Here is a 22,502-nt window from a genome sequence, read left to right as displayed (position 1 = left end):
AATCCCACCAGAACACCTGAGCTTGGTGGCAGAGGATCATGACCATCGGAAGTTCCTCTTGCAGCTGTTGCCCCCACAACCCAATTAGGAAAGGTGGGCCTTGAAGATGTATGTATATAAAATAATAATATAAAGTTAAGAGATTTATTCAAATATTCTTTACATTAATTTTGCATTAATAAATAAATTAATTTTGAAGATTCAACGAAAATAGATAAGAGAATTTTAAAAGAATGTTTTGCATTGGACTCGAGAGTCCACCGATTATTTTGTGTCGCTGATGCTGCCCTAATAGCCCACTAATATAACAGGCGCAAATGTCGAGAAGAATGAGTTATCGGTAATAAGCTGACTTTTAATGCCGGACCACATGCATTCGATCAGATTAAAATTAGGATATGGCCCTTACATGGAACTCAACAATTAATCATAAGTTGATTTATGATACATCAAAAAACAAAGAACTATTATGACCTTTTTCTTGACCACTAGTCTTAATAAATTAAAGACTTAATTCTGTATGTTAGCCAAATAAATAATAGTTTAATATCCTATTTAAACTATCATTTACTTGACTAACATACAGAATTAAGTCTTTAATTTAATAAAGAACTATTTTAGGTATATTTTCATAAATTTTAATTGAAAATTACAGTGATATAATCGGGTCCAGGATACAATTTCAGAATTTATTTGTTCGTTTCCGGGAAGATCTGAAGGGGAACGAACAGAAAACGACATACATTCATAATTATATGTACCATTCTGTACCATTCGTTGTTCGTTTAAACTCTTATCTCATATTTTTTGCCATCTTTTAGGCGCCTTTTCTTCTGCGGCGGCTGTGTATATTGCACACTTCGCACACACCACCAGCCAAGCCTGAGTGTAAGTATGAAGTATCTTCATGCTTATGCTTACTTGAGTATAGAATTAAAACAAGGATATAATTTTTTGTCAAGTGAAAAGAAAACCTTTCCACAACTATCTCTCATCCAGTGTATTTAATAATAAAGTAATATGCCCTATTTTCTATTTGTATAAGGAAAATGTATTCAGAACCCATAAGTTTATGCAATGATTTCACATTGTTATTTTCTTGAATCTGGCTTCCGCTGATGAGACTTTTGATATCAGCCGTTTGATAGCTTTTACTACCTCTAGTACTGATACTGACTGCATTCCTCTTGATTATTTTCTACCACCCATTCTTTCAACTAATTTCTGGATATCTGAAATAATTACTTCAGACAACAAGAATATTTTACTTTCAGCAATCATGTCACCTCATCATCTATTTCCTTTTACAGTACTCTTTCCTGCATTTCTAAGCTTTTTCAATAGTAGAGGAACATTGTAGGAGTAACAGAAAAGTCAGGATCTTTGACTAAGACATTAATTACTAATGACAGAGGGGGTCATAAATAATCATAAGGCTTTCATCTAGCTCTCTAACAACAGAAAATAATAACTGGCAATTGTTAACAAGAAGATTAAATTTCCAGATTAGTTAATCACATATATCAGAAAAAAACTGTTTCTGAAGAAATGCCGGAGCCGATACTGGCACAATTCATAAACTGGATATTTTTATTTATAAACACAAAGGATGTTTTAATCTCAATAAGTTGTCAAACTAGTTAGGACTTAATAGCATGTATGTAAACACGATGAGCTTTGGGAAACCAAAAGGCCTAATAGCAGGTGGATACTACCTAGGCTGTGAAATTTAATCCAGTATATGCACTTTGAATGAGTAACTGAGTTTACAATAATAACTACAATGAGAAGAAATAGGCTTTCCATAAAGCTGAAAGATATTGTGAAGAACTTTATGCAAGAATTTTATTTCCGTGTAACTTTCACTCAAGTACCAAGGCCACGTTGGGATGAAATTCAAATTAAACAAGCATATGTAATAAATTGAAGATTCAACAAAGAGAACGTGTGAACTAGACATAAATGACATTATGTGGAACGGTCTAAAATAGGGATGCACCGAAACACCAAATATTTGGCCAAAGCATACTGAATTAAATTTTATAAAACAGATGTGTTAAATTAAAAAAAAAAATGCACTCATTAACTATTGAGAAAAAAATTTTAATGAGTGTATTTTTTTTTTTTAAATTCAAAACATTTGTTTATAAAATTTAACACATTCACTGCCACGCTACTTTGTCATAGTTTGTTCCCATACGTCAAGCAATTTCACTTCTTCAAGATCAGTACGGGTAATCTCGTTGTCGGCTGTGAGTGACATATGAGTATACTCATAGTTGGCTTGTGCAGAGCATATACCTTCTAAGAGTATACACAGTTTTGCTGCTAGCTCCACAAGCCAGCATTTTCACTTCTTCAAGGTCAGTACGGGTAATCACGTTGCCAGCGGTAAGCGTCATATGAGTATACGCGTAGCTGGCTTGTGTGGCTCATATACCAACTACAAGTATACTCATAGTTGGCAGCGAACGTGTTAATTTGCAATGTCTAAAAGTTAATTAATTTTGATTCGGCCAAGTGAATGAAAGATAAAGACAAAGAACTTAATTTTGCTTCAACCTGATCATGCCACATGAAAATAAATAAATGTTTGAAAATGGAGAACTTATATGAGTGCAATCGTCAACATCGAAGTTGCCTTAGCTTGCACTACTAAAAAAATACATGTGTGCTGTGGAGGCATCCGATTAACATTTTGAACTGTTGGTTGTCATCGGAGATCAGACAGAAACCTTAAAATGACAAGAATCCTCATTCAATACTAAAGCAATTCTATTTCAGAGAATTGTTAAATACAATTCTCTGAAATAGGGATGCAGTCAGTTCGTAAGAGTAATTATCACAGAGTCTAAATGTATTCATTTCAAAGTTGTAACATACACAGATCAGTCCTTATTTCATGCACTGCATAAGAAACTTGGAAAGTTTTTCAAGTAGTGTAAGCTAAGGCAACTTCAATGCCTAGGACTGTATTCTCATACTCTGTCTTCTATATTTGCCACTCTTCAAGTTTCTATGTATATTTATATTCGGCTCAGAAATAAGTATCTTTAATACTCCTATTTCTGTTTATTTTACACAGCCAAAATGAAGACTTTTAGGATCTTCTTTGATAAAAATGGAAAATAAAATTTTGCTTCTCTTAAATATACCTACCAAATTTTTAAGTATAGAGCCAAGATGCTTTCATTGGAAGTAATGAGACATTGTAATGGAGGACATTATGGATCCATCACATTTTATAGCTAAAAAGGTTGGTCGATTGGTAGAGCCTCTGCTACTAATGGCTCACGAAAAAAGTTAAGCAAGTTTGAGTGGGTTAGTAGTTGGAAGGGGTTCACTCTCCCTCAATGAGTCTTTGGACTCCCTGGAGGTGTATAATAATAATAATAATAATAATATAATATTATGTAGCAAAAACTTAAAACTTTCAAAAATTTTCCAGAGAGTTTGTAAGAACATAACCTTCTCATAAGCCTTCATAGAGAACATTGTATTTAAAACACAACACAACATAAAAATCAGAACAAAATAATTGCACTTCTTTCTTAAATAACAAAATTATTAATGGAACTTAATTTAAAGTTGTGAAATATAGAGAATAATTATGGACTGAAATAATCAAAATATTTGTCATGTTGTGGGCAAATATGAGAATTGGGAACTGGACAATGAGACTTATTTGTGCCTATGGTCCCACAGAAGGTTCTACTAAGGTAGAAGTGGAGGAATTTTTTGATGCTTTAGAAAAAGCAACTGACACAATGAAAAAGGAAAAGTTGGTCCTTGTTGGGGATCTAAATAGCAGAGTAGGAAATGACTGTGAGACATACAAAAATATTTTGGGAAAATTTGGAGAAAAGAGCAAAGCTAATAATAATGGCAAATATCTGTTGGATTTCTGCTCAGGACATGGACTGGTTATTACTAACACCATGTTCCAATATAAAAATGCGCACAAATTCACATGGAGAGAAGAGGCTAGGAATAAGAAAAGTCTCATTGACTAAGTTATTGTTGATAGTGATGTTTTCTCCCTGGTGCAGGAGACCAGAGTGTACAGAGGATTTGAAATTGGAAGTGATCACTATTTAGTCTTGAGCAGGATAAAATTGAATTTCATATTGAAAAGAATGACATGTAAGAAAGTTTTAAAGCGAATAAAAGTTGAGCAGCTCTCAGATGTGAACTGTAGATTAAAATACAGAAAGATTATTGAAAAGAAAATGAAAGAGTTTGAGAACAGGAATCAAACCTTGGAGATTCAGTGGCAGACTCTGAAGAAAACATTGATTGATTCTGCCACAGAGGAATGCGGTGAGGTTGTGTGCAAGGATAAAAAAATCAGAACTCCCTGGTGGACACAGGAAGTTAAAGAGGCAGTGAAGGAAAAGAAGAAAGCATATCAAATGTTCCTGGCAAATAAGTCAGCTTTTACCCTTACAGAATACAGAGACAAATGTAAGAAAGCTAAACAGTGTGTAAAACTAGCTAATCAAAAGTCATGGGAGGACTTTGGTAAGAATATAGAAAATAAATATCAAGAAGGTGGCAAAATATTCTGGAGGTTGTTGAAGAAGCTTAGGAATGGAGGAAAGAGTGCTGTAAAAAGAGTTAGAGATGATAAAGGTGACATGAAAACTGGAGAAAAAGATATCCTTGAAGTATGGAGTAATTACTTTGAAAAACTGCTAAATGAAACAAGCAGTGATGACAGCACAGTGATAAAAAACACTGACCAGCCATGCAGTCAGGAATACATATCCATACTTGAAGTAGAAAAAGCCATCAAAGGCTTGAAATGTGGAAAGGCAGCAGGAGTAGATGATATTCGACCAGAAATGCTGAAGTATGGTGGTATAAGAGTCTTACAGTGGCTGCACTGCATAGTTCAGAAAGCCTGGACAGAAGGACGAATTCCCGATGATTGGAGTAGAGCTCTCATAGTACCCATATATAAAAAGGGAAATAAAACTGAATGTGAGAATTACAGAGGTATTTCCCTATTGAGTGTTCCTGGCAAGATCTATGCAAGTATACTTGAGAAAAGGTTGAGAAGAATTGTGGAAGAAAAGCTTGGTGAAGAATAAGCTGGATTCAGGCCAAATAGAGACTGTCAGGATCAGATCTTCACTTTACAACAAATAGTCGAGAAAGCATGGAAATATAACAAAGATCTGTATTTAAGTTTTGTCGATTTGGAAATGCATATGACAAGGTGCCAAGAGAGAAGCTATTGAATACGCTGCAGTTATATGGTGTCAATGGGGCATTATATCAAGCAATACTTAGTCTTTATTTGAGTTGTAAGTCAGCAGTTAGAATTGAAGGAAGTACAGGAAGATGGTTTAATGTTAAATCTGGTGTGAGAGAAGGATGTACATTATCCCCTCTGTTATTCATTATCTATATGGATCACATTATGAAGGAAAGTGGTATTAAACCTGATATCAAAATTGGAGATGTTAATGTCAGCTCTTTGCTTTATGCGGATGATGTTTACTTCTAAATAAATCTGCTACAAGTCTGCAAGATTCTCTGTCTAAATTGAATAGCTGTTGTAATAGATATGGTATGAAGGTCAGCAATAAAAAGACAAAGACAATGAAAATAGGCAGAATCATTGAAAATGTCAACTGTGTTGTGAATGGAGAACCTGTGGAACAAGTAAAACATTTCAGCTACTTAGGCACGATTTTTACTGAAGATGGTAAATTAAATATAGAAATAGACAACAGAATCAGCAAAGCTGGTATGGTGGGAAGTCAACTGAATAAATTCATATGGAATAAGAGAGAAATTTGTCGTAACACTAAATTAGCTGTATACAAGACAGTGTTCAAACCAGTTTTAACTTATGGATCTGAGAGCTGGGTCAGAAGTAAAACACTTGACCAAAGACTAGAGACCGCAGATATGAGAGTCCTGAGAAAGATTAGAGGCGTGAACAGATGGCATCAATGGCAATATCATATTAAAAATGAGGATATTAGGAAAGAACATGACATTGTCAGCATCCAGGAATGTATTAGCAGAGCTAATCTCAGGTGGTATGGTCACTTAAATAGAATGGGAGAGGAAAGATTAGCAAAACAAGTGTTCTCTGCCAGGTTGGCAGGAAAACGACCCAGAGGAAGACCAAGATATAGGTGGATTGATACGGTACAAAGTGCCTTAGACGATAGAAATATAAGATCTGATAATGTTGGAGTCTTGACAAGTAACAGACTGATTTGGAGGAAAATTGTAGATAGGAAGTTAGTAATGATGTAATTTTTTCATGTAGTACTGTCATACCCTGTACACCCCTTGAGGGTACATGGCAGAAATTTGATGATGATGATGATGATGATGAATAATCAAAATAATAATAATTTAATAATCAAATGAATTTGTGATAAATTATGATGTAGGAAAATGAATTTTTCAGCATTTTTTGGAGTAGAATACGTCTGGTTTCTTCATAAATATTTCTGACACCCAAAAAAAAACTCTTTCAAGGAATAAGCTGGTAGCTAGAGCCGAAAGAAATTTTCTGAAAATTGCACTGCAGAAAAGATTTACTCATTATCCTCAGAAACCCTTCTATTTGAGCAGTTGCACAAGATGTGGGCAGGATTTTTCCTATTGGTTGTGCATGTAACAGGAATTTTTCTGCTTAGGCCAGCGGAATATCTGAAAAACATGTTGAATCAGCAAAATACTGAAGCAAATCTAAATATTCAGTACATCCCTGGTCTATAGTACATTTAGGATCTAAGGACATTTTTAAACAAGTTTTTATATACTGTAAATATTTATATATTATAAATATAGAAATATATATGTTACCGGCAAAGTGTGAAAAGCAGGCATTCTATACAATGCCTAGGCGTTTTTTGGCAAAGTATGAAATGTCTGTTTTTTTAATATTTTACATACTTTCCCTAGGTATTGTATAGAATGACAAATACTATTTCGGATATATTTTCATTTTGAAGTTTTAAATTTTGCCACCATGGGAGGTTAGTTTAGGTTAGGGTAGGTGCTGGCGGTTGTTATGAGTGTGACAGACAATGGTTTTTACCGACTTGGAACTGATTAGGTTAGGTTTTGGAGTTTTAAATTGTGCCGCCATGGGAAGGTTAGGTTAGGTTAGGTTAGGTTAGGGTAGGGTAGGTGCAGGCGGTTGTTGTGAATGTGACACACGATGGGTTTTACCGACTTGGAACTGCTGAAGGAATTTTAAACCAACTTCATGCGAGATCACAATTCACTTTATGTTTCATGGACTTAATGAGACTTGGAGACGTTTTGGAATGGCATTTTGAATTGCACTTAACTGCCTTTTTCATACCAAAGCACTTCAAATTTTGGCACTTTGTCTTGCAAGTACACCTAACAAACCCATGGCCGCTACTCGTGGACTGAGCGGAAGAGGATGACCTTAGAGCTATTTCATGGTAAGGAATGTCTCCAACTCTCAGTAAGTCCTTGAGACATAAAGCATAAAGTGAATTTTGATCGGCATAGAGTTTTTTAAAATTCCTTCAGCAGTTTCAAGTCGGTAAAACCCATTGTCTGTCACATTCACGACAACCGCCTGCACCTAACCTAACCCTCCAATGGCGGCTAAATTTAAAACTTCAAAACCTTACCTAATAAGTTCCAAGTCGGTCAAAACCATCGTCTATCACACTTATAACAACTGCGAGAACCTAACCTAACCATCCCATGGCAGCAAATTTTAAAACTTCAAAACCTATCCTAACCTCCAATGGTGGCAAAATTTAAAACTTCAAAATGAAAATATATCCGAAATAGTATTTGTCATTCTATACAATACCTAGGGAAAGTATGTAAAATATTAAAAAAACAGACATTTCATACTTTGTCAAAAAACGCCTAGGCATTCTACTGAATGCCTGCTTTTCACACTTTGCCAGTAACATATATATATATTTTTTATATATTTACATATATTTTATATATTTCTCATGATTGCCATGAGATATCATGAGCTAGAACAATCTAGAACAAGTCCAGATTGTTCCAGCTCAAGATATCTTATGCATCTTGGATTTTTTTCTGCAGTAGATAGAGGTCTACATAATATTCTGTCAGATGCAGCACCGATTCTCTAGTTGAAAGTCTAAGCCTCGAACTCTCTCTGAAGAATGCAAATTTATTATTACAAAGGCTGATTAAGGAAAAAGCAAATTTTAGATCAAGACAGGATTACTTGAAATATTACCTTAACGTTACGTGACTACACTACTTATCATCCTCTCTCTGATGATCCTACCTCAAGTCAAATAAACAGGTTAATCAAACTTATTAATATGTCTCTTGTGGGATGATGAAACAGAAAAGATGCTAAAAACTTACCATGGCCACTCTCCTAGATCGTATCAACTCCCAAAATTCCACGAAGCCAATATTTGTTAAGATTGTCATTAACTGCATTGGTTCACCTTGTTATATAAAATCAAGGAGTACTTCTTTAATATACTATCTGTCTTCACTGGTAAATCAACATCTTTCATTAAAACGAGTTTATCCTTCAAACAAAAAGGGATTTCTGATGATCTCCTAATCAGCCTGGATGTTGCATCTCTCGCTCTTTACAAATATTTCTCTAGATGAAACATTACGACTACTAAAACAAGACTTTCACACAGATATTCTTTATCCCTTCAACTCTGGTAGTATCTATTCAAAAAACTTTACCTGTCAGAAGTTTTAACAGCAAACAGAAGATTTCTCTGTTTCCTACTCTTGTGAACAAGGCCTTTCTTATAATATAGACATGTGGATGATATTTATGCAGTATGAATTCCATGCTCATGTGGTTTAGCCTACAAATAACAGACAAGCCATGGATTTTAGGTTAGAAAAGAAAGAAAGAACATGTTGCATGTGATGACACCATAAAAGAAAAAACAGATCTTAGTTTGACCAACTACACAATATCAACTAGGTATTTGATTGGAATTTTTCAACCATGCCTTATAAAGAAAAACCTTTATTCCAGACTACTGAAGCTCACCAATCAGCATGGATTACAGTCACCAATTATAATGAATCACTGAAGAAAATCCAAGAAAAATATTAAGCGACATATGGAAATCTCTTATTAATTATTTTTACATTAGAGATTTCAACTCCACAACAATCATCTTCTATTATTAACTACAGATAGCTAATGCATACCAAGTATTTTTACATTTGTTGTCGAGCATGAATTTATCTATTTGTATTGTAACAGTTTTTCAGCATTTAATCAACTTTGTGATCCATGTATTTATAGTTTATTGACATTTTAATCCTGAAGAAGCCACCAGTTCTATTTTAGGTGGTGAAACTAGTAAGTGTATTTTACTTTATGTAACAACTAATGAATTCCAATAAACAATAAATTACATGATAACCACGGTAATTAACTTTAATGAAATAAAAGTACAGATATTTCATACTGAAACTAACAGTTCATCATCAGTGTAGACAACAAGCAAATCAAAGGCACACAATACAAAGTACATACAGCAGTCAGTGGTTTACTAATTAAAAATTGTTGCTGCGTGCTAGAAATTAATATTAATAATTATAACAAATATTATTAAAAACTTATTTTTTTTTATGGTTACATAAGATAAGAATCTCCCAAATTTCTGGGAGAGAGAGAGACAATTGTTCCGATTCAGATTTGGCTGATGTAAAAGGGCTTTGCAACTTTCTTTGAAAAGGCGTTCATATTTGAACTTGCCTCTATGGAGAAGACGAGCTTTATCCTACTACTGAATCTTGCATTTCATCTTATAAGAAATAGTGTCAATACTATGTTGTGCCAGGCCAGACTTTTGAGGTTTCATGTATTCGATATAATATTGATGTTCATTAATTCTTTTTTCCACAGAATGGCCTATTTGTCCAAAGTATGTTAGATTATATTCACATGGTATCTGGTAAACACCAGCTAATGATAGAGAGATGCCAGTTTGTCTTTTGTAGATGTCAAAAGGTGAGAAATTTGTTGATTGGAAAATATATGGGAACAAGATATTTCTTCAAAGTTTTGCCAATCGGTTCAGAGATGCTGGCGATATAAGGGATCGGAACGCTGTGGTCTGTTGAAGAATCCTGAGGTGCTGGAACATAGGTGTCAATTATCTGCTAGATTTGATTAGGGTTGTAACCATTACATTTCATTAACATTTTGACAGTGGAAAGTTCTTGTTGTAAGCTTGAGGGAGAGGAGCACACTTTAAGTGCTCTATTAATTAATGACCTGATAACACCAATTTTTTGGGAGGTGTGATGAGCAGACTTTTGATCAATGTATCTGCCAGTAAAGGTTAGTTTTCAATAAACAGTGGTTGATAAATTACTGGAGGTTGTGCATGTAAGAAGGATGTCTAAGAATGGTAAACTACCAGCCATTTCTTTTTCCATGGTGAACTGAATGTGTGAGTGAAGACTATTTATCTGTTATAGGAAAGTGGTAAGTTCTTCTTCGGAATGAGGCCAAATAGCAAAGACATCATCCACAACAAAACTAATGAGAGGGTTGGGATGGATGGATGAGAACAATGTATCTTCTAGATGGTTCAAAAAATAGTTTACCAAAGGTGGAGAGAGAGGGCTACCCATCTTGTTTATAGATGTTGTTTTTCCAGGTGAAATATCCTGAATGTATAACAAATTCAAAAATCTTTGCAATATCATTTGCAATATCTTTGCAACGATGTCAAAGTTGACTAACAAGTCTGACTCTTGTATTTGAATATCCTTGATTTTTTTAAGAAAATGTGTGGAATTTTTGATGAAGGATCGGGATTGTCCTGTATGGGCAGTTAATAAATGTGACAGAAATTTAGCAATTCTATAAGTGGGGGAGTCAATACAATTCTTTAATTAGTACATCTGTGCCTTTGATGTACTGTTAGTTTCAGTAGGAAATATCTATACTTTTATTTCATTAAAGTTAATTACTGTGGTTATCGTGTAATTTATTATTTATGGTTGTGCCACAGGTACCTTTAAAGAATGAACTAATAAATTCCTGTCATTTTATACATGTTTTAGTAATAATATTTTCTCTATTTAAATTTACACAGTATATTAGGTTCTCTCTCTCTAAACTACAAGATTATTACAAAGATTAAGTCTGTCATCTTTGCATACAGTTTACTCTTGAAGTATGAAAGAATCATTCTATTTCCTTTTAAGACCTCCTTATTTTTCATCAGCCAGATGGTAATCTTTAGTTTTCTATTTTTCAAAGGAAAATTTACACTGAATTTTATATCCATGCTTAGTCCCATCATTCCTCTCAAAAATCTGGTATTAAAACTCTCATCCATCGGGGAATTATTTGTTGTGAATAAATCTTTTTAAGAAATTTTATTTTTTAAAGAAATAAATTTTATTTCTTTAAAATTTATTAAATTTTATTAAAGACCAGCTTCTTGTCCAATGCTTTGCCGACTATTATGTTAAAAAGTCTTTAAGGGTTGTAGGCCTTCACTTGCCACCCATAAAGTTGTCAATCATAATGCTATCCTTTATGGGAAGGCTGTTTCTGAGAGAATTGCCAAACTCGGATGTTTGAATTTAGTGACTTACCCAATCAACAAACTTGTCTACATCTGTGCAAACACTCCAGATGTGGTCATAACGAATTTTTCTACAGAGATATGACACTTCCTTATCTCTGCTTGTCAGTTTAGGTTTTAAAATTATGTGATTGAGATATTTTGCATAATTTTGCAATATATACCGGGCCCCCACCAATTTTTTGCAGTGCAGTTCCTTGTCTATAATATAGTCAATAGTTTTTTAATCCTAAAGTGCATAACTTTACACATTCACACACTGAACTGTTATCCTTTTTCTTTGCTCAAACTACTAGTCTATTTAGGTCATCATCATGCAGGATCTCTATATCATCTGCAAACATGGTTGTTACTCTTAATGGTTATGGATATTAAGAAATCTATTGGCTGCTGCTGCTAATAAATTAATGTACAAATTTATTAGCAGCAGCAGCAGCAGCCAATACCCTGTGACATATCACCAATTCCCTGCCTTAATCTTTGATATTCAACTCCATCATATACTACTCTCTGATATCTCTATTTTAGCAACTCTCATACCATGTTACCAGCTTTATGCACAATTACATTTGATTCCACTGATATAACAGAGCTCCATATGTTATTCTGTTCAACTGTGTTTTTACAAAGTCTAGAAGTATTATTTTGTAGCCATTTTTCTTATTCAACTCTGCTGTCACTTTATTGTAGAAAGTGAGTAAATTACTTAGAGAAGACCTCCCATTTATAAAGCCCATGCTATCCCATATAAAGCATCATATTCCTATCCACCAATTCCTTATTCATCTTAACCATCTTTTCCAATACCTGAATGACCACTTCTAGGATATTAATTGGTTTATAATTTGAAACTCAGTCTTAAAAGCCTTCTTTGCATTGGAAACCATTTGGCCTCTTTCCCTTCTGGAATGAACTGCACTAGTGCTGAGACTTAAACAGTCCATTCAAAGGCACTGTCATTTCTCCTGCACTTTTTTTTAACATAAGAACTAATATCCCATTAAATCTCATGACTGTATTCATACTGAGATTTCTTAATACCCTTAATCATTCAACTTCGACAATGTCTCTTCTCATCTTGATCGCTAACATCAGTCATTGTATTATCACCACCTGGATATGCACATGCATGAAAAGTGATTATTCAGCAATGTACCTATTTCACCTATTTCTTGTTTCAGCTACTTCCCTGCCACCAAGCATTCATTAAAGTTATCCTTCTATAAACATTCTCTTTTTGCTTATATTATGTAGTGAAAGAGCGATATGAGATAATCTCATTATGCCTCATAAATTGGATATGCCTTCTTCATCATGGTGGTCATCCTTTTTTGCCTGATTCATGAGCCTGTTGACTACTTTTCTCCTTGTATATACTCCATAAATTTTCTTTTGCAGCTCATGATTAATGATGCTATTCATTCATGCTATTCAATACCTACTCGATTTATCCTTCTAAAGTAATTAAGTATTCAAATTCAGGATGCAGATGCTGAATTTAGAAGTAAATGTGTGAGTGGGTGGTAACTGGTGGTAATATAGAGGAAGGGACTAAGGAAGGTATTGAGGAGTCACAACTGAAATGTGATGTCTGTAGGACTTGTAGAAGTAGAAATGATTTGTTATGTTTGTTTGTTTGTTTACTAATGCCAAAAAGTATTCAAAATAAGGGGAATGAAATTGTTGCATTGATGGAGTTTATTGACTCCGCTCTCATTTCTCAGAAAATATACAATGGATCCTTCTCTGCCTTTAAAGTTTCCACTTCCTATTGTCAAAGAGTTATCAGAAAACCTGTCCATTTAAGTCCTGGAAAATAACAAGTCTTCATTCATCATCCTACTTAGCAAGTTAGTGCTGCATTCTCTAGGACAACAGTCCACTGCTAAAATAGTAAAATGTTACATAAAGCAACTTTATTGAAAAGATTATATAAAAAAAAATGCAATTCGTCAGTAACTTGGATTTTCAGTTTTTAGAAGTAATCCTGTTCAATACTCATCACCATCACTGTGGTTGGTTTTTTTACTTTATATATATCTTACTCTTTAAAGGATTTTTTTTTGTTTTTGGGTTTGGACTGTAAAAGGTACTGAAGCCAGAGCTCTATCCTCAACTTGTCAAATTTGTAATGCATTTTCTTGTTTTTCAAGTGCCATACCGTTTTCAAATTTGTTACAGTCAAAATGGACAAGAAACTTTACTGAAAATTCTACTGGCAATAAAAAGAATTTATGTAAGTTTGTCATGTGTGTGAGGAAGGAGAGGAGGTGGTGTGGGGTGGGGGGGTCATTAATGGCAAAACAGAGATTATTTCATAAGATCATAACAACCACATGTTATGCCTGTCAGCTATATGAATTCATTGGCTAATTTGTCTATTAACAGGAGGGTAAAACCCTACTACTTCTGAACTGAAAACTCAGCTATTGAGGTTGGAGAGATGAGTGGGGAGTAGTAATTAGCAAAATTCTATGAAAAATTACTGACTCCCTTGGATTTTCGGAATTTTTTATTTATTTAGATACTTTTAATTATAATGCCATCATAAAAAAGGTTAAAGATCTAGTCCCTGGTTGAGTTAAAGAGTAGACAAAGTGCAAGTCTTGCTGTAGAGACATATATGGTCATTTTACCAACCCTTTCATGCTTCAAATAAACAAGGTGGCGGGTGGTCTCACATCACGAGACAAAAATCAGAATCACTTAGACTTTTTACAAATGTGTGTGCTGCAGTGGAACTAACTCAAAGGTCTATTCTAAGTCCTGGAAAAAAATAGGTCTCCACTCATCCAGCTAGTTGCAATACACATACACATTTCCTCATGCAGGCCAACAATTATTGGAAAACCAATAATAACACCACAACAGCAGTAATTCTGATTTTAAAATGGATTTTTGAATACAAGCATGTCCCACAAATAGTGAAATAATTGTATTCAAGTTTTGAGCTTCTAAAACAAAACTTTTAAACAACACAGAAATCATACCATCAAAAGTTAGACATACAGGACAGGCTTGGTACTGCATAGTGACCATCCCAATGAAAATTTCTCTGCCAATATGGTGAAGACAGTCATCAACATCTGCAGCTGTTCCTTGATCTTCATGTATTTTTAGAAGCAATGAATCAGTACTCAAATGGCGATTAATAATAGGTTTACATCGACCATCCAACGATTGATGATCCCATGACCTAAAAAAGGGAAATTTTTCACAATTTAAATTATTAATAACTTCCACATAAAAATTCTGACTGTTATAATGTGAAAAAAAAAGTATTGAAATAAAACCATTACAGATAATCATTTAGAAACTTCAAAAGCATAAGTTTTAATCTGAAAAACAGATGAAAATGATATAATACCGAATATGTTATCTTCATCATTTTTAGCAATACATATCAACCACCATAACATGGGATTCGTGACCATTCTGCAGAGCAAAATCTGAATAAGAAAAGAAAAGTGTATTTTGCATGACTGAATGCTAGCTATATTTAATTCATGATCAAGATATTCAGAAGAAGTCTAGAATGGAACTACTTGTGAGCCACTCATAAGAAATATAGACAATCCTCAGAAATCTAGGTACCAATGAAAGGTAAAAGCAGTAATCATTTAAAGGAAGGTAAAACAGCTATTGAGAAAATAATGCACAATTTGTATGGAAGGAATTCTAGGCAGCAACTTTCTTGTGTCAGTAAAAAGATGCGGATATAAAACATGTAAGCAGGCTATGGCCCAGTGACATATGATGTGCAGCCTTTCCCAACAAAGTCAATCCTGAATTCTCAACATATGGGCTATTTTCACCAAATTGGAATTGACATAATACCTTGATACCACTTCTGATATCAAGAGTATGTCAAGCATATAAAGTAAGTTCCAAAAGTTTCTGACTTGACATACAAAATTCATGCCAATTTAAAACACCATATGTAAATGATAGCACCATCTATGGGGAGGTTAGTGTACAGTTTCAACTCTCTACTTGCATCATTCAGTTGGAGACACTCCTTTGACTAAGACATGGCACGTTAAGTGGCTGTAATGTTAAAAGAGTACAGCGCTGTGATAAAGTTCTTCACCAAAGAAGAGCTTTCTCCTAGTGCTATCAAAAAGTAATTGGATTGTGTTTATGGAGAAGCTCTCCTTCATATTCCACCATGGGCTAAACAGTTCTGCTTAGGAAGAGAGAGCATTGAAGATTATCCTTGTGATGGTCAGCCTGTGGAAGAGTCTCTTGTTCAGGAGGAACTGTTCAATGACAGACGGCTGAAACTCAAAGAAATCTTAACAAGGTTAGGGGCTTTCTATAACAACTGTCTTTCGCATCATGCACAAAAAGCTTCACATGATGAAGGTTAGCACAATGTGAGTGCCTCGACTTCTCTCTTCAATTCAGAAGGAGCAAACTGTTCCTGCAAGTTTTTAGAGTTCTGCAAAGGAATCAGAGAGAGAGAGAGAGAAGTGCTGAAATCTTGTCACGGGGGATGAAACCATGGTCCTTTATTATGATACTCTTTTAAAAAGGCAATTTATGGAGTGGCAAAAACCAGGCAAAGCACTGCCAAGAAGAGCTAAGGTCACTCACAGTTCACCAAGAAGATAATGGCAACATTCTTTTGGGATTGTTGGGAAATTCTCTTGATTGACTTCAGGGAAAGGAATACTACTGTGAATGCAGAATATTATGCTTCACTCCTGCACAAACTTCGTGACGTCATAAAGGAGAAGAGGTGAGGAATGCTCAGTCATGGTGTTCGCTTACTTCACGACAATGCTCCAGTCCATAAACTATTGTTGCGAAGGCTGCAGTGAAGGACTGTGACTTCCAGGAGTTTGAACACCCACCCTACACCCCAGATCTAGCACCCAGTGATTACTACCTCTTCTCAAAACTAAAGAAAGACCTTCAAAGAAAAAAAATTGCAGATGACAATGAGGTGAAATATGTAGTTTTAGGCTATTCTGCAGACAAAAGTACAGACTATTTTTCAAGGGCACAGAAATGTTAATTCAAAGATGTGAAAAGTGTGTTGGAATAAAGGGAGATTATGTTGAAAAGTGGCACAGTTGTTTTCTTTCTATCACCTATAAAAGTTAGTCAGGCCGGAAACTTATGGAACCACCCTCATACTGTAGAGATCAAGACCCTTCCCCAGCTTGGAGGACATAGCATGAAAGCATTTCCACAAGTTGGCTGCCAGATAGCATTTGGGTCTATTGCTGCCACCTGCACTAGAAGACTGTGCCTGAGGAAGGTTATATAATGGCATGTGAGAGACCCTGTCAAAGCTATGTTATGGCATAAGGACTAGACTCTCTGAATGGGTGATGTGTCTAAGAGTATCTCCTCTCACAATATGTTCTTACTGGCTTAATCCACAATGTAAAATGATGGTACAACATGAGAGAATTTCATGCTTGCTTGGGCATCGCTTGGTTAAACAAGGGCCCCTGTTATTTTCATTTAGGGAACCAGGGGAAACAGTGAAAAGTCAACTACTGGAGCAAATCCCAGAACATGATCCAACACCAACAGCATTCAAGAAGCATCAATGGAAAAGAAATGGAATTAGCAGAAGAATTGGATAAATACCAATACTAGACATAATAGGCCTGAGTGAAAAGCAGAAGACAAAAACAGGTATGATCTTTCTAAGAAACAAATACAAAATGCTATAGTCAGGCAATAACAATCAAGTAAAAGCAGGCACAGCTGTAGGATTCAACACTAAATATGAACATAATCTTCTTGAAAGGCAAGCAATATCAAGTAGAGTGATGTGGGCTATCAGATAGGGGAACTGGACAATGAGACTTATTTGTGCTTATGGTCCCACAGAAGGTTCTACCAAGACAGAAATGAAGGAATTTTTGAGGCATTAGAGAAGGCAGCTGACATAATGAAAAAGGAAAAGTTGGTCCTTATTGGAGATCTTTTTCTCTTCATCCCTGAAAGGCTATGATGATAGTAGTAAACCTAAATAAATATAGAATCAATGCAGTTAAAATAAAAAAATAAACCTTCCTCCCCCCCCCCACCACACAAAAAAAAAATCTTCTGCATTCCACTCCATCAACATTTGTGGTATAAATCCCAACCTAAATGATGTGCACCATCACCTGCAAACATCCAAACTTCTCCTGTTTTTGACTGAACCTCAAATGACTGCCACAACAACCATAGTCAATATCAACTCTCCAAACTATACTCTATGATTTCTTCCAACACAAGGATGATATCAGTTCTTTTATGTGATCCAATATTTCTTGCCAGAGGATGTCTTATCTTGAACCTTTTTTGACCTGTTATGGCTCAGCACAACAAAAGGTCTAAAAGGAGAGACCATGTATCATTCATCTGCTGACTCTACTGCTATCTTAATTCTGAAAATTATTGTGACTTCATTGAATTCTTATGTTTCTTAGTCACCTACTTTGGTGAAATTAAAGCCCATAACTCAAACAGCTCCTTTTCCTCCATTGTCCAAGCTGGAAGAGAAGCTTAGCCACCCCCCCCACACACTTTTTTTTATAAGCTATGACCTAAATTTAAGTCTATCTACTCACCTACCACTATGGATCTTTTCTTGGTTAAGTTGACCAACTACTCTTTGTAAATTCAGATCAAAATCTCAAGAGAGTTTCATCTCTATTGACTCTAACTTAACCTCCCCTCAGCCATTCATAACCTTATATCCATGTCAGAATGTGGGCCTTCATTCACTACCCTGTTCAAATTTCCACTCAATATTCAAGACATGATTTTTCGAAAAATATGACAAGGCAATCCAAGAAAAATAACTTATCATGAGTGGCTACTACAGACAAAAATTCCAGCTTCATTCACAGTCTATGATGAAGTCCACAATTCTTGCAAAACCATCAACAGAGCTAAGGACAACTATGAAATGGCTAAATGTAGAATCTCTCCAACTCTTCCAGTGGAAATTGTACCTATGAGTTCTTTACAAAAACTGCTGGACTGCCACTTCTCTCATTCATCTTGCCCACCAGATGTTACTACTGTGGCATAACTTAAGGATAAAGCAGGCCCCACTAGCATCATTTTTCTCATCCAATTCCTGCACAGGTGCCCTCCTTTTTTACCTGGAACATTGCATTGCAAGTGTCCAGTGGTCTTCTGCAAAAAAGGCAGCAGAAGAATCTTGAACAAATGGGATAGGGAAAAAAAAAGAGCTTCAGGTTCTGATAGTATCCCATGAAGCATGCTGTGCTCAAGACATGCTCAAAACAAGTTCATTATCATCTCTATATATTAAACTCAGTGGAGCCCCACTGCACAGCATAGATGCAAGTATATGAGACATGTTCAAAAAAAGCCAAACTTTTTTAATAGTGCACCAACCAGCACAGAGTGTGCACCTTGTGGGAGGTTTTGTCAACAAATTGCCATATGCCCCATTCTGCTATAAGCATTAGTCACAGAGTTATATCTGCTGAAGTGAGCACATGTACAAGCTGTTCATCGGATTAGTGACAAAGTGACAATGAAAGTGCTTAAAGAACAGTGCGTGTGTGTGTGTGCGCGTGCGTGCGTGCGCGCATGTGCGTGTGTGTGAAATTTTGCTGCAAACTTAGTAAAAATTTTACAGAGACATTTCAATTGCTTTGAAATGTCTCTGATGTTGGTTATGTTTTTTGATTGGAAAGGCATTATCCATTATGAATTTGTACCATATGGTCAGATGATAAACAAAGAGTTGTACCAGGAAGTTTTAGAGCATTTGAGGGATGCTATGCACAGAAAGAGGCCTGAATTGTGGAAAAACCAGACTTGGATGCTGCACTACGACAATGCACAGTCATCCATATGGCAAAACATCAGACATCCATGTGCCCCATCTACCCTATTCTCTGGACTTAGCCCCAGCAGACTTTTTCCTGTTTTTCCAAACTTAAAACCACTTTGAAAGGACATTGTTTCCAAACCATAGAAGATATTCAGGAACGCACTTTCTGTGATGGCATGCAATAAGAGAACTGCATGCCATCACAGAAAGTGCATTCCAGGAAGCATTCCAACAATGAAAGAAACATTAGGAACAATGTATCACCAGTAGAGGGGACTACTTCGAAAGGGACAGTGCTTAAAATGTAAAATGAGCAATAAAGTCTTCAGAGCAAACGTTCGGTCTTTTTTTGAACACACCTTGTATATATACAGCCACTTCCAAATACATGATAAAATATGACTGCAATCAGTGAAGAGATTGCAACAGGTCACTAGTAGTGACCAATTCCTCTCTCTGCAGGATTATTTAAAATAATGGAGAAAGTTATTAGGATCCAACTTCTTCAAGAGCTCGGAAACTGTCAACTAATCACTTGACTACCTACTGGATTTTGCCAATCTGCAACAGATCTCCTCACCTAGATTACACACCTATGGACATGTGCCATGGAAAGGTTTAAAGTAAGCTGTGCTATTGTACTTAAAATTTCTAATGAATTTTAGAGTTTGGCATTAAAGGCTTCTCAGCAAATTGCTAACTTATGGTCTGCCTTCTTCCCCTTGTAACTGGATTTTCTGTTTTCAGGTCATTCACTGTGTGCAATGGTGGAAGGCTCTCTCTCTCTCTCTCTCTCTCTCTCTCTCTCTCTCCAGATTTTCTGACTAATCCAGGTATTCCTCAGCATTCTACTAACAATATTTATATGACAAACTCCGGAGTGCTGCCTCGTCTCAAGTTTCAAGATCATCTAAATTAGTATTTCTTAACCTGGGTGCTTGCATCCCACGTAGGAGCGCTGTGAATGCTGAACGGGGCAGTAAGCACCCAGATTAAGAAACAATGATTTCGATGATCTTCAAACTTGAGATGATGGGGCACTCCAGAGTTTGTCATATAAATATGGTGAGTAGAATGCTGTCATCACCAAAACTATGGATGAGGTTTGTGGTCACTTAGAGAAAGTTGCTTGTGTATATGAAGAATAGGGTAGTTGAAATAACAAAGTTTTGAGGATTAGTCAGAAAATCTGAAAAGTGAGAGAGAGAGAGAGAACACCTTCCACCGTTGCACACAGTGTTTAAAATTTTTATTTTAAACACTGTGTGCGATGGTGGAAGGTTTTCTTTCTCTCTCTCTCTCTCTTCAGATTTTCTGACTAATCCAGGTATTCCTCAAAACTCTGTTATTTCAGCCACCCTATTCTTCATATACACAAGCAACTTTCTCTAAGTGACCACAAACCTCATCCATAGTTTTGGTGATGACAGCATTCTACTCACCATGTTTATATGACAAACTCTGGAGTGCTCCATCATCTCAAGTTTCTAGATCATCTAAATGAGTGCTTCTTAACCTTGGCAATTGTATCCCCGCATAGGGACGCTGTGAATGCTGAACAGGGCAGTAAGTGTTGGGGGGGGGTGCACTGAGGGAGGGAAGTAAGCATTATAAAAGAAAAAAATTTCATATTTAATCTAGCATCCCTATTTATATTGTATGTTTGGCAACACTGTTCAGAATATTGTATGTCTGGCAATACTGTTCAAATTTATTCGCTACTTATTTTTTGGAATTTTTGCATTGAAAGTTAAGTAATTGGGCTACTTTTTGGTCTGAATTTTCTACATTGAAAATAATTAATTTGGTCTAGTTTTAGCAGAATCCACTACTTTTATAAGCTTTATCTGCTATTTTTTTTTCTAACGCCTATCTGACAACCAGTTTGAAGTTTATATCTAGCCCATGATAGCCCATCAGAATGTGTGAAAAAAGAAAGTGTCATCAATATTCAAGTGAATATTTAACTTCCTGGCCAAATACGCAATGCAAGTATCCTCAGCTTGGGCAAGAAATAAAATTACTGCTCATTGTTTTTCCTTCTTCTTACTTGGTCAAGAAAGGATTCAGCATCATGTTGCAATTGTTAGCTAGCAGCAAAATATATTGCAAATAAGTGAAAGAGAAGACTTGAGATTTGTTTGTCGAACATTGAACCTGATATTGAAAATTAGCAGGATCTCATCAGGCACAGAGTAGCCATTAATGATTTGCTTATTAAAAGTAAGCTTACATCTTTTTTGAGTAAAAATTAATTTGTATCAAATTCATTAATTTTTAATTAATTATCAAGTTCAAACATTTTGATAGTAATTTAGGTTTACCTAATAATATATTATAATTAGGCATTGTTTCTGGGAAAATTCTCATGCTAATCCTCTTAAACACTATTATTATTACGGCTATTATAGCCTGTTTTTGTTTAGGAGTGTCCCTTATTTTAAATCCTTTGGCTATTTTTACTCAAAAAATTGTGTTTATATATTTTTAGGACATTATGGGTGAGTATATATTGAAGTATATATTGACTATAATTGCCTTCAATTATGGGTATATATCGAAGGCAATTATAGCAGAATAAAAGAGGAGGAAAATTTTGTACATACCTTGTTTTGACACTAGGATGTCTTCAAAATCCATGTTCCTGCTGAAGGTTGTTTATGACAAGGGGGAAGCGTGGGGGGGGGGGGGTTGACACTGGAAGAATAAATTGGAAACCCTGGTTTATTTTAATAATATATATATATTATTGTGTTTAAGGGCGTTTTTTGGGGGGGAAGGGGAAGGGTTTACTTATGGGAAAACTGGGGCAGGAGAGAAAGTTAACGGGGTGTGAACCATTTCGGTCGACTAACCATCGGAACATTTTCGGAATGAGTGTAGGGCTATGTCATGACTGCAAGTTGAATCTGCCAAATAAGGGCATTTGTTGTCGCTAGATGGCCGGAGGTGTGGCCTGAATTGTAAGTTATGGATTGTCCAACATTCAGAAATTAGGTAGGGTCATGGATGTTGATTGAGTTTTCATCGCATTTTATGGCAATTGTTTCGGATATTCTAATCATTGTTTCGTTGTCTTGTTT

At 35.5% G+C, this 22,502-nt stretch overlaps 1 protein-coding gene across 1 annotated transcript in view; it reads right to left on the bottom strand.

Annotated features, from left to right (window-relative positions):
- The window catches only part of l(2)k05819 (transmembrane protein 94-like protein l(2)k05819), a 740,582-nt gene that overhangs the window by 347,295 nt on the left and 370,785 nt on the right, over window positions 1-22,502 (bottom strand). The window contains exon 13 of the mRNA XM_090398052.1: window positions 14,607-14,793. Coding sequence (XP_090254178.1) covers window positions 14,607-14,793 — 187 coding nt within the window. The remainder of the gene's footprint in view (window positions 1-14,606; window positions 14,794-22,502) is intronic.

The sequence above is a fragment of the Typopeltis vanoorti genome, chromosome 9, assembly GCF_054136105.1.
Source record: "Typopeltis vanoorti isolate ZY-2024b chromosome 9, IOZ_Tvanoo_1.0, whole genome shotgun sequence".
Lineage (NCBI taxonomy): Eukaryota > Metazoa > Arthropoda > Arachnida > Uropygi > Thelyphonidae > Typopeltis > Typopeltis vanoorti.
Note: the sequence above shows the minus strand (reverse complement) of the source record. Positions and strands in the feature narration are given on the sequence as shown.